This window comes from Blastomyces dermatitidis (assembly GCF_000003525.1).
Source record: "Blastomyces dermatitidis ER-3 genomic scaffold supercont1.1, whole genome shotgun sequence".
In the NCBI taxonomy this organism is placed as follows: Eukaryota; Fungi; Ascomycota; class Eurotiomycetes; order Onygenales; family Ajellomycetaceae; genus Blastomyces; species Blastomyces dermatitidis.
In genome coordinates this window covers 6998185-7010791 of record NW_025544774.1, presented here as the reverse complement: position 1 = coordinate 7010791, position 12607 = coordinate 6998185, and the positions used below count along the sequence as shown (strand labels likewise).

At 47.6% G+C, this 12607-nt stretch overlaps 4 protein-coding genes across 4 annotated transcripts; 2 read left to right on the top strand and 2 right to left on the bottom strand.

Annotated features, from left to right (window-relative positions):
* Positions 1-3147: 3147 nt before the first annotated feature.
* Positions 3148-4875, top strand: BDCG_00966 (GTP-binding protein; the record flags this gene model as incomplete). Its single annotated transcript, XM_045416485.1, has 1 exon — positions 3148-4875. One exon carries the CDS (start codon positions 3148-3150, stop codon positions 4873-4875), a length of 1728 nt encoding a protein of 575 aa, XP_045272200.1.
* A 707-nt stretch (positions 4876-5582) lies between these two features.
* On the bottom strand, positions 5583-6014 carry BDCG_16243 (uncharacterized protein; the record flags this gene model as incomplete). Its single annotated transcript, XM_045425494.1, has 1 exon — positions 5583-6014. The coding sequence occupies one exon, from the start codon at positions 6012-6014 to the stop codon at positions 5583-5585; it is 432 nt and encodes a 143-aa protein (XP_045279380.1).
* A 170-nt stretch (positions 6015-6184) lies between these two features.
* On the top strand, positions 6185-8096 carry BDCG_00965 (JmjC domain-containing protein; the record flags this gene model as incomplete). Its single annotated transcript, XM_045416484.1, has 1 exon — positions 6185-8096. Exon 1 carries the CDS (start codon positions 6300-6302, stop codon positions 8094-8096), a length of 1797 nt encoding a protein of 598 aa, XP_045272199.1. The 5' UTR covers positions 6185-6299.
* A 354-nt stretch (positions 8097-8450) lies between these two features.
* Positions 8451-10323, bottom strand: BDCG_00964 (acetyl-CoA/propionyl-CoA carboxylase; the record flags this gene model as incomplete). The annotated part of the gene is made up of 6 exons (XM_045416483.1): positions 8451-8672; positions 8903-9203; positions 9283-9362; positions 9422-9684; positions 9859-9895; positions 9952-10323. 6 exons carry the CDS (start codon positions 10321-10323, stop codon positions 8451-8453), a joined length of 1275 nt encoding a protein of 424 aa, XP_045272198.1.
* Between the last annotated feature and the right edge of the window lie 2284 nt (positions 10324-12607).

Genomic DNA, 12607 nt, shown 5'->3' with positions numbered 1-12607 from the left:
ACGGATAGAACAAGAATTACTGGACCAGTCCTGAATGCATCTCAGGCAAAACATGTTAATTGGCCAAGCACAAAGAACAGCACCGTCATTTTCACATTTTCAAAGAAACTTGCCCACACGTGTTCGGTTTGGCTGAACAAATGAGACGAGCGCATCAATTGAAGGGCGCGAACTCAATAAATTTTCTCTACTCCTGATTTCAAGGGGGAAAAACAACCAAAAATTCGAGGCTATAGAGATGGCGTCATTATTACTCCGCGTCTGTCAAAAACTATCTTGGTTGTATTATTCCCAAAGAAAGTACGATTACACAGGAATATCAACCCCGGGTTGGAAATTGTCATTAGGTTTGGAGCTATCGACCCGTCCTCACCCGGAAGCCGCAACTAGAATCCCAGGATGCAGTGAGACTTCAATTCTACTTCCAGACCGCTCATCACCTCGTGTTCTCTTTTTGCTTGGTGAAAGATTGGGTTAAGCTGGCTGTCAGTCCACTGGTTTTTCGTCGAACTTTAAAACGTTCTTCCCCGGGTACAAGGTTCCGGTCCCGCGGTGACGGATCCTTAGCGCAGCGACGATGAACTCACGTCTCCACTAGGTAGACCCAAGCGAGGGCTAGTGGGTCATGTGCTGAATTAGACCTCCGGCCCTAGCATCCGTCGCCCAATGCTCCGTGCTCCTGCTTCATGTGTACCAGACCGTACTAGTCTGCGTAACGAAACTGTTCATTACTATGAACGATTCTGTCACGTTATGTATCGGTATGTCCAGCTGGTACGATGCCTGACCATTATTACATACAAGCCCAAAGCCGCTCGCTTGGAGGAACATTCGCAGAGTATGACGTTTTTGTTGGTTCGCAGCCTCCGACTCTCATTTGTCGCTGGTCGGGCTTGTGGTGCGCATATGCCAAGCCATCTCAAAATATCAGGGCTTCTTTCTCCAGCTCCCTGACCAATCACTCCAAGCCTCTCCGACAAAATCCCGCGACAATGAACCCACATTCCGACGTTCCGCCTCGTCACCGCGACACAAAGGCGAACCGAACCGTGTTGCAATAATAATGCCTTTACTTCCAGGCTCTTTTGAACGCGTATCAGGTGAAAAAAGGGAGCCAGCAAGTCATCCAAACGTTGTTTAACATGTGCCGCGAGGTGAGGCAACCTCCACTCTTAATAATGAGCTTAGCCTGGCCACGATGCAGACTCCACTTTTGCTTGATGCATGAACCACTTTGAACACCTCAGTTCCTTGAGCATCATCGATTTGTAGGCCAATGCATCATTACACGTTCACAGCGAAACCTTCGAGACTTTCTATGCTGAAGGCGTGACTCGGCGATTTCTTGTCTTCGTGAATTTTCTAATGCAGCGATTGGAGGCAACTGGAAGATGGGTAAATGATAACCTTGCACCCATAGCAGTACTCGCGGCCCGAAAAAATAAAACACCAAGGTTGAGAGGTAATAGATCACACAAATACTAAAAACTGAATATTGAAAATAAAGTGAAGTGAAAGGCAATTCTCATTCGACAACTGAGGAACAAGCTGGTCAAGGTCCATAATTCCCAAGTTCACAAGAGTCCCCCTCTATTACCATATGGTCATGTGCTTCAAAAAATTTCTTCAGAGACCAATTGTCAGAGAATGGTTTTAATACGTGTTGACAGCTCATCCTTCCTCGGGACTGTTGGAGTTCCAGAAGGTTGAGGATGATCAGAACCCTGAGGAACTGGCGAACCCTGGCGTGAAATGAATTGACTGCATGTAGCTGGACGCTATCGTTGGGCGCTTGCAGATTCGTTGAAGATCCTTTCAAGGTGTTTGTGTAACGCACTTCCCAAAGGCTTGTGCTGGAAGGATGTTCTTATCGCCTAACCGGCGGCGTGCAAATCACTTATGACCTGAAACAAAGCAATCAGAAGAACTGGCGACCGTCGTTCGCCCTTCGGGCATTTGGCTGATCCATCCGGACCTTATCCCCAAATACCAACTGTCTCACGAGACACGTCTTGCATCTGAAGAAAATGAGATGCTGCAGAAGGGATGATGCCATAAATTGCCGTTGAATTCTGGGCTGCAGAAGATTCGTTGCATTGATCTAACCAAGTATTCTGTGGACAGTTATGGGTGGCTGAGAGGCGATGACGACTTTCGACTAAGATTAGTACATGCATCATTTGCCCACGAATCCCGGAGTTGGAATCTTGCAAACATTTATTATTCCTGCATCCTCTCCCTGACAGGCTTGCTTGGCTAACGACAGATTGGCAGCTTTTAGTTGCGTGGCGTGGGAGAGCATAATAATGCCAGCCATAACTGTGAAGAACAATGCAACAGAGATTGAGACGGGCGATCAGATAATAAAAATCTCGCAAGGCAAAGCTCAAAGTACTGAACATATCAAATAATGTGAGATGTCTCATTCATTCTAAAGTGGCCTGCTCTTTGCCTTCCCTTACTAGGGTTTATGCTCCCCACCCCTGCCATAGGCGGTTAGTTATAATCTGCTCGTTACGTCTTTCTTTTCCTATTTGGCTGGCTCTTCTTTTTCTTTTTCCCTTTTCCGTTTCCCTTTTTACAGTTTTGAGGTAGGTAATATTTTACGGATAAGTAATTGCAGCAACAAGCTCTAGCGTCGGCGTCTTGCAAATTCCTCTCCTATAAAAGCACAGTATCTCAGCATCAACAAGTGGAAATGAATTATGAAATACTGTTTACAGGGTGCCAGACATCCTCAATACTGGGCCCATGGTCCTCCTTCTACCCTCCTAGGCAAACACGACGAGAAGCTTCCTAAGCCTAAAATGATGATTGGGGGTATGCAACACATAGCATAGGGTAGGTTAACAAGAAGTGATCGCGTATTATGTAATATACTTCTAGAAGCCCTCTCGAAGCCAAGTCACGTGTTGGGTATCAAAGCCGAAGCTTCAACCTTGTCGTTCCTGAAAAGCAGCTTTATCAGTTCAAGAAATATGTCAACCCTGCTTGGCCATTCTCAGGTGCGCAGAAAGGGTCTTTTGAGCATCTCCCACTGCCTCGACTCCAATTAGCCGAGCTGACAGCACAACAAATGAAATAAGGGTTAAAGAACCCGGTTGTCCTAAAACACAGGCTGGCTGGCGTTGAGTTTTAAAGCAAAGGATGAGCCCAGGAAGCGGCACGTCGCAGCTAAGGCAGACTTTAATGCCGTTTCTCTATCCTATGCTGTCGAACTCCATACCTAAACCCACCTCCGCGGCAATTTCAAGCAGAAAACTCCTACGATTCTCCTCTACGGCGACCACCAGACGACTTAACAGCACTCTACATGGGCGCAGCGAGATTAGATTTCCCCACCCAAAGCCATTCGCCAGAGACAAACCCTATGATAACAGCCACTTAAATCCTTGTCCGTCCGATTATTCCCGCTCGATTTTCCAAGACCGCTGCACCTTAACGATCCACGCTGGATCGGGGGGTAACGGCTGTGTTTCGTTCCTTCGAGAAAAGTACATTGATGATGGACCTGCGAACGGAGGGGATGGTGGGAGCGGAGGAAATATATTCATACAGGCGGTAGAAGGTCAAACTAGTCTTCACAAACTCGCGAGAAAAGGAATAATCAAGGCTGGGCACGGTAGGAGTGGCCAAGGAAAGTCTAAAGGAGGGCAGCGGGGTAAGGATGTGCTGTTACAGGTGCCTGTCGGAACCGTCGTCCGCGAGATCGGGCGGCTTGATCCCCTGGAAGAGGAAGAGCGCCGGTTGGCAGAACTTATCCGTGAAATGGGAAAGGATGAGGGAATGCGCGTTGCGTCGGAACGGCGGGAACGATGGGTCTTTTATCCCGGTTCGCAACCTTCTGATTTCCTCACGGAAGACTTTCCAGTGCTGCCACCTGCTCGTCGCTCTGCGCTAGCTGCCACACAACCCAAGGCACCCATTTACCTTGATCTCTCAGAGCATATGCCGGACCCGATATTGCTTGCCGCAGGGGGGGTTGGCGGTCTAGGAAATCCGACCTTTGCGTCCAACACGAACCCAAAGCCCCGGTTTGCAACCAGAGGTGAAAAGGGACTAAAACTAGAGCTTGAATTCGAGCTTAAATTACTGGCTGACGTTGGTCTTGTTGGGTTACCAAATGCTGGGAAGAGTACGCTTCTTCGTTCAATTACAAACAGTCGAACTCGAATTGGGAATTGGGCATTCACCACCCTCTCCCCGAAGATCGGCACCGTTGTGATCGATAATCACTCGGGACGTCCTCTTGTCGAGCCTAAACCGGGCCATCCTCGGCGGACCAATTTCACCATTGCGGATATCCCAGGGTTGATAGAGGGAGCACATCTAGACAAAGGCCTCGGTCTTGGCTTCCTCCGTCACGTCGAGCGAGCAGGTGTTCTGGCATTCGTCATCGACCTTAGCGCAGGTGACGCTGTCCAGGCGCTAAAGGGGCTTTGGCGGGAACTGTATGAGTATAACCGACTTCGAGAGCGGGATCTAAATCTTCAAACAGAGGAGCGGCTAGTCTCATGGATCCCGCTGGATGATCCCTCATCAGAGCAATTTGCCGACGAATTCGGCGGCGCACAGCAGCTCACGCCACCCACCTTGACTCCATCCCAGCGTGATGTCTCCGCCAAGAGTCTTCCGCCTATGTATACGAAGCCGTGGTTTGTCATCGGGACCAAGGCGGATCTTCCAGAAACGCAAGAGAACTATATAGATTTGCGTTCCTATCTGGAAGAGGTCGAAAACGGCATGGTGGAGCATCCGTCCGGTCAACAAAATGCGTGGCGAGGCAAGTTGTATTCCATTCCTGTTAGTGCTATCAATGCGCAAGGAGTCAAATCCATACCGGAGAGAGTGGTACGATTATTAGAGGACTATTGACAGAATAATATGTGGTGAGACTTTTGTGGGTTTACGTACTATAAGATGTATTTTTATATAGATATTTTGGATATAGTTATCCTCCACAAGATTACGATACCTCTTTTCTATCGCCTAACTTTGTTTCATCAAATCTGATAACATGCAAAATAACATTGCCATTGGATTGCTGGGCCTACATTGAATCTTCACGAACAAGATTATCAGATTATGCCAATTGCCCAATAATAATATTTATGAACAATAAACATCCGCTGACACTTTCGACAACCCTTCCTGTAATAATGGCTGACCCGTGGTACTAATCAAAGATCTAGGCACTATATATATATACCACGCTTTTTTTTTTTTTTTTTTTTTTTTTGTTAATTCTGGAGGTGTCTGCTTATGTAGTGATTTCTTATCAGGACCTCGCTTTTCCGATCGTAATTACGAATTCGACACGTGGAAGTCAATGATTAAAGCACGCTTCAGCTCGGTATTTCACGAAATATTTCGGTACTGAAGATCCCTACGTATCACTCCCTAGGAGCGAATTTATTCTCCTGATCTCTTAATTTTAGAGAGCAATGCCTTGGAATGCACAAGCTTAACTACACCCCTGCCCCCCAAAGCCATGAGCAGCATATCTCGTATCTGTCCACACCCGTGCAGAAGTGTGTCAATCCTGGGTTGATTGATCCAAGAAACAGAGGGACTACAGATCCCTAAGCCTTTTGAAGGATGCGATATATATCCACTTCGCACGAGACTTCCTCCCGGAGACGGTATGCTGTCCCTTTTCCAACCACTATGCTGCCATAAGGAACGCGGATGATCTTAAAAGGTGGCCCATAAGAACCACTGACTCCGAATGGGGCGCAATTGTTGTAGAGATCTTCATCTAGTTGCTGGCATACCAGGCGGACTGCACTAACGGTGGTTGCTCCCTTGTTCTGCTCGGTGCAGCCCAAAATTAAGGCAATGATCCCACACGGCCCCCTGTTGAAGGTCAAGCAAGCACTTCTGAGGGTAAAATTCCACAGCGTCCTGGGGCCTGTGGTCATGGCAATCGTAGCTCGGCTGGCGTGGCTGTCTCTTGCGTCCACTCGCCGCTTGCATAGGAGCTCGGGGTTTGTTCGTGTGCGCCGCGACTGCATCAAATTGAAAGGAGTTTTTGGACTGGCGTATTCTCAATGCCATCTAGAAACATTCTGTCTCTTCCAAGGTTACATGGCAGGAGCACTGGCGGAAGACAAAGATCAGAGCCAGGACAAGAGCTCAAGTTAAAAACGCGACGGCTGGAGGCGCGACAAGCGCCGAGGCGAACCGAACTCGAAGCAGGAGAATAGATTTTCCGAAGCATACTATGGTTGGTTCAGTCTGGAAGCCGACTGCCAACCTCTATCTACACTTTCATATATGGGGCCTTCATTTATTACCTGATGCAGTCAATCGACCGCTTGACTCGTTTAGCTCTGTCCACGATATCGTCACCGCCTCCAGATGACCCGATCTGCGAGTGCTTCGATGGTGACTCCGAGAAGCTCGTTTTCGCTCTCCTCCAAGACACCGACAATGCTCTCGCCCTCGCGGACACTAAACTACGCGTGTTCCCATTTAAAGACGTGAAGGCCTGCTGGAGACGGCTCTATACAGACACTAGCATCGTAAAAGTATGCAACGCAATCAGAAAACACCAAGGCTACAACGACAACGGCGAGGTCTATGGCTGTAAACTGGTGGCGCAACAGCAGCAAAAAGTTGACCACCAGACCTCGAAAAACGGACATGCACATAAGCAAGATGTGATTAGCGATTACAGGAGGATTAGTTCAGATGCGCCATGGCTGTCACCGGCCATACATACTCTTGACAGAGCACTGATCATGACCGGCGCTCCGCGCAGAGAATCACTCATTGAATCGCTTATAACATGCCTACAAGACCTGACTGATTCTCATCCATCGACCAGGCCATTCGCACTCTTCTTTAACAAACCCGATCAGTTCGAGGGCCACACTGAACTTGAGCAAAATGAGCAACCTCCACCCCTAAAACGTAGAAGACTAATAACTCCGCCTCTCTTTCCCCCGGATACAGCCCCCGCTCCGAAGCTAGGACGGCCAATTCGTCGCCTCTCCGCCCCATCCCTCGAACGGTTCACAGAGCATATGAATAACATCCGCGTACCACTAGTCATCACGGATGCAGTGAATCACTGGCCTGCACTCTCGACACGACCCTGGTCATCCCTCGACTACTGGGCCCAACGGACGTATGATGGCCGGAGACTGGTCCCTGTGGAGGTGGGTCGGTCCTATACAGACGAAGGATGGGGGCAGCGTATCATGCCGTTCGGAGAGTTTGTGCGAGATTACATATGGAGGACGGAAAGTAGCGGTAAGGGGCCCGGTGATGGGAATAAAAGTGGGGGTGATAATGGTGACCATGTAGCGAATGGTAGGGATCGAGAAGGCCCAGGAGCAGCAGGTGAAACTGGTTATATGGCGCAGCACGATTTAATGGCGCAAATACCTGCGCTGAGAAATGATATTTGTATCCCAGACTACTGCTATACAGATCCCCCAGCGCCGGAGCCCGGGACACCCTTATATGAGAAAAGATTACGCGAGAATATGGCGAGAGATAAAGACGGGCTGTCCAAAAAGAAACTCAGGAATACTCTGGGTGACGAGGAGAAATATCAGAACCAAGGTGGAAAGTCTACCGATAATAGTGAAGCCGAGAGTGAAGCAGACGATACCCTCTCTGACCCAATCATCAATACATGGATAGGCCCTTCGTGGACGATATCGCCACTACACCATGATCCGTACCACAACATCCTCGTTCAAGTCGTCGGACAGAAATATATACGGCTATACTCACCTCATACACCCGCGTCGCAAATATATCCTCGCGGTATGGAGGTGGTTAATCCCGCATCCTCTTCACCGCAACAGCAGCAACATGCAGACAAAGAAACGGTCGTTCAGGTTCAGTCGCAGGGGAAACACCAGGAAATTGACATGTCTAATACATCGCAGGTGGATCTGGCTGCTATCGAGATGTCCCCAGCTGAATCTGAGACCTGGGATTCGATGTGGCCTAGGTTTTCAGATGCGGAGTATGTGGAGACGGTTTTGAAAGAAGGAGAGTGTTTGTACATACCTATTGGCTGGTGGCATTATGTGCGCGGCTTGCGGGCGGGAATCAGTGTGAGTTTTTGGTGGACGTAGGTTTTCGATGCTATACCTGTTAGATTGTATCTACATAACCATTCCCTGGCTGTTTCGCCAACGGGCCACTTACGAGGATATAAACTATTATGAATGCTACACATACATGCACTGTATTCAGTCGAAAATAAGTGATTCTGGTGGGCAGGAGGAAATACATATCAAACCGGCATAAGGGCTGTATACGAGGTATCTCTCCTTGGAGTATCCAACACAGGTGAGGAGATAGACCAAAACCACTATCCCAGATTACACTTAGCATAACAAAAAAAAAAAAAAAAAAAAAAAAAAAAAAAAAAAAACCACGAAACACGAAACACGAAACACTTAAAACCCCTCTCTACGTGCCAACTATTATGCCATCCCTCCCATTCGTACCAACATAAGCGGCTTCCCAGCTTCAATGGAGTCATTTGGCTTGACCAAGATCTCCTCCACAACTCCTCCAGCAGTGCTGGGATCGGCCTGCACAGTGATCTCCAGCTTCATGGCCTCTAGGATCGTCACGACTTGGTTTGCAGCAATCTTATCTCCATCCTTGACTTCAATCTTCCACACGTTGGCCTTCAGTGGCGTCTCAATAACAGTGATGTTGGGATCAATGAAGAGTTAGCCGTGAGTCTCATGCACGTATGGGACCTAGAAAAAGGTCCAAGTGGAAGGAGAGTGAAGAGGAAAGGGATGTCGGCATAGTCAGTTACATTCCCTCCAGCAAGGCTGCTACTGAATCCATAGGGATTTCACCAGCTGCCTTCTCTGCGGTCCAACGCTCCATCAACTCAGCTTCAAGCTTAAGCATTTCCAACTGCGCTTGCTGCTGTCGCGCGGATTTTTGCAACTTCGTCCTTGGTACCCCCCAACAAGCGGTTATGCTCCGCCATGTCGAACTCAACGTGTTCCCACTTATACTCATAACGGCCACTGCGGAATTGAGCCATGCCTCTTTCGTATTCCTCCTCCGTCACTTTGTAGGAGGAAATTTGATCAAAGTCTTCATAGGACCATGGCTTCTCTGGTGAATAGCCTGCTTTGGAGCCGAGGATGTCAACGCCCGGGATGGACAGGCCGGTCAGTTGGTAGCCTCCTGGCGATTCGACGTTGTAAAGTCTTTCGTATGGGACAGCGAGGTTAGTTTTGATACTTTTTAGACACAACAAAGGGAAGGACATGGGCTGTCTCGACTTACGCCATGCAAGAACCTCCCCATGACACTTGACCTTCTGGGGTGAAAACACAACTAGGGTTCATCTTTGGGCAGTTCATGCGCTGACGGGGGTCCACCGTAAGTGACAATGGCAGAGCAGTAAGAAGTCTACGGCAATAACCATGAAGCTAGCAGTGAGATAGATGTTCTCGGCGACGAAATCCATATTATCGGGGAGATATGACGCGTATGGACGTTGAGTTTCCATGTAGCGCTGGAGTGCCGCAGTTTGTCTCTTGCTCTCGAAGGTAAGAGGAAGTTTGAAGACGCTTCGACTAGGCATCTTTGCCTGGCTTAGATCTCCAAGTTCAACTTCAAGCTCGCATAGATAATCAATCAACTTCCTTTGAGGGATCTTCAAACCATCATAATACAGCGAGAGAGCTATATAATGGTCAGCTAAATGATTTGTGTATGCAGTTATTTTCGTTTAAACTTACAATTGCCACATCCAACTGTTCCAATCAATCCCGTTGAAAAAGTTATGTCTCCTTTTGCTTCCCTTAGCGCCTTTATGAGAGCAGTGACCCTACAACGAATGGTTGAGATCAAAGGCACCATGTCCATAATCAATAAGAACATAGTCATCGCCGCCCTGAATAATTTTAGTGAGTGGCGCGAGCTGAAGGCGAATTTCAGATTTTAACTCACCTGCCTATAAGACACAAGAGGCTGTGTCTTTCCATTTTCCGGAATCTGATGAATAATAATAGCCTTGGGGCATTGGGCGGAGTCTTTTGGCTCTGGAAGATTGCTGTAGTCTAATGGTGAAATCTCCGCAAACCTGGCCTTCCCCGAACAACATGCAGCTACTCTGCCCACGAAGTCCTCAACTCGGCGTCGCAAGGAAAGCGCATCTTCCAATGTAACCCTTCTGTACTTAATCGAGGCTCCCGCTTTCATTTGTCCCATTCGCCAGTAATCAGCCTTGACAATTGTGGTGCTGGAAACGAACCCGCCAAAGTCGGGGCAATCAACAGGGAATACGCATGGGTCATGGCCTGTCCAGTTGAGCGTGCCCATTGGGTAACCATATTCTATGAGATTACTTGGGTGAGCGCTGCCTTCGCCGCCGTGAGGGCGAGCCCACCTTGGCTTTGGTCCAATAAGCCTAATTCCTCCTCTTGTAGCATTGTGAGAAACCTTCTAGGTAACGCGGTAAAACTCCTAGATGTGAATGAGCAAGAGAGATGTTGTCCTGAAACCACTTCGAGCTTAATGTCCGTTGGTCAAACTGGAATGCAATCTGTGTGAGCCCTTGTTTAACTTGGAGGTGTGCAAACATAGCACGGGCAATGCTAGCAGCCGATGCGACGCATATTCATAAAGTGTTGGGTCACCAGGGGCTCTGCAAACAATGGTGAACGCGATGTTGGGCATGGTGGCAGAACGACGAAAGGATAAGCAAAATTGACACTGATAAATAAACAAACAGGGTTCAAGCTGGGGAAGTACTTTCGCCAGCCATCAAGGGGCTATCGAGGAGTTTGGGGGCTTGTGATGGAAAGAAAATGAATCGAGGGGTAAGGCATCTGGAGGGTATTTATGTTCTCCAATACGGCTTGTCCGAAGCAGCCTCAGTCGCAATGCTCGTTCCAGAAGGAAAGTTTGTCCTCTCGCTCGCTTTCACAGATACCATCAACCATATCCTTCCCGGAATTGAAGGACCGGAGGCCTTGCAGCCTGTGACTAGGCCGGGCATCCCCTCTCCAGACCGCGTAACCGCTCGGGACCTTTTCTGAATAACTATTGTCCTTATTGCCCTTCATTGTCCTTATTGTTTTGAAACATAATAATGAATTTAATGCGATGCACGTTGTCCGAGAAGATTGGTTCAGCGTTGGGAGGACAGGGCCTTTGGGGACGCATATTCGAATCACTAGTTCAGATCCGGGGCGCTTTGCCTGTTTGCTTGGTAGGGTAGCAAGAGATTCCCTACACTGAGGAGTAGTTTATTTATGCCGTATGGTGGATATGCTCGCAGAATTCGAACAGGTATGCAATGCAGGCCAGGCCGGCCTTGTGGTGAGCGGCAAACATCCAATGCTGTTGTCAGTGCAGTGGTCAGAACTTCTAGGTAGCACATGTTAGATCTAACCACGATGCAGATGATAGAACTTGGAACATCTTGGTGTTTCATTGAATGAACCAGGACCTTCGCTCACCAAGCGCTTATTTAGCACAATGAGGATCAAAGATTTCCCCTCCTTCCATAAATTCACGGTTTGAATTACATCAAGCATTATTTCTACATTCGTCGTCATGTTGAAAAAGACGACTTTTGGAATTCAAGACCATGCCTGAGCGTCCGACGTCGACACAAAGCCTGGCAACAGCTGGGCTGGAGAATTTGTCCCCACAGCACTTCGAGGTTTTGCAACAGGCCTTGTGGACAATCCTCTCCACGGACCTGGCCACGGAGACATTTGCCCAAGTTGTTGACGGCCGTCCCACGCGTGATGTCTATCAAGACTACGTCTACGAGTTTCGCAAAAGCTTCCACAACAATATTCATCCAAGTGATGCAGCTCTGGAGGCAGTCGAGTCGTGCCGTCGAGATCTGGATCTTGGTAGTCTTCAATCAGTGCAGAGGTATAGTACATTCAGAGCCAAGCTTTCTTGTCGGATTGGGTGTCACGGATGAATATGTTGAAGACATATGAATCTTATCTGTATCAAGATCTGCTTGTTATATTATCTGTACACTATCTAATATATCTATTTCATACAAAAGATGGAGCTATTTATAGTAAAATATATGTGCGAGCCAAGAGAGCTAGTATAAGTGAGTATTAGATGAGTGTTGTAGTAAGCTGATGATGATGAGAAATATTGTAGTAATATGATGTTGATGGTGTTCAGTAATACAATGTTGGTGGTGTTCAGTAGTGTATAACCTCTTTTTTCTGACACACCCTCTTCAGCAAATGTAACATGTAAATGAAAATGTAAATGAAGCTACAACAAAAAGAGTGTAGATGAATCTGTAGAGATTATATCAAGATAGATCATTTAATCTGCTTGCACCTTGATGATATCTGATATATCAACTAGGCCTAGCATCTTGACAAATTCTGTATGTTTCTGGTGTGGCAGAGCCTTAGTGAGGCCATTTGCTGGCATCTGGGCTGTAGGCACCTAATCAACTGTAATATCGCCAGATTGAACATGTTCTCAGAGCCAGCTTTCATATATATCAACATGGCAGAGCTTTGTGGTTATAGAGGGGTCTTTCTTTGTAAGAATGTCAACAGTTTGATGATTATCATATTGAATACAGATCTTATGATCAGATTCAAATTGAATA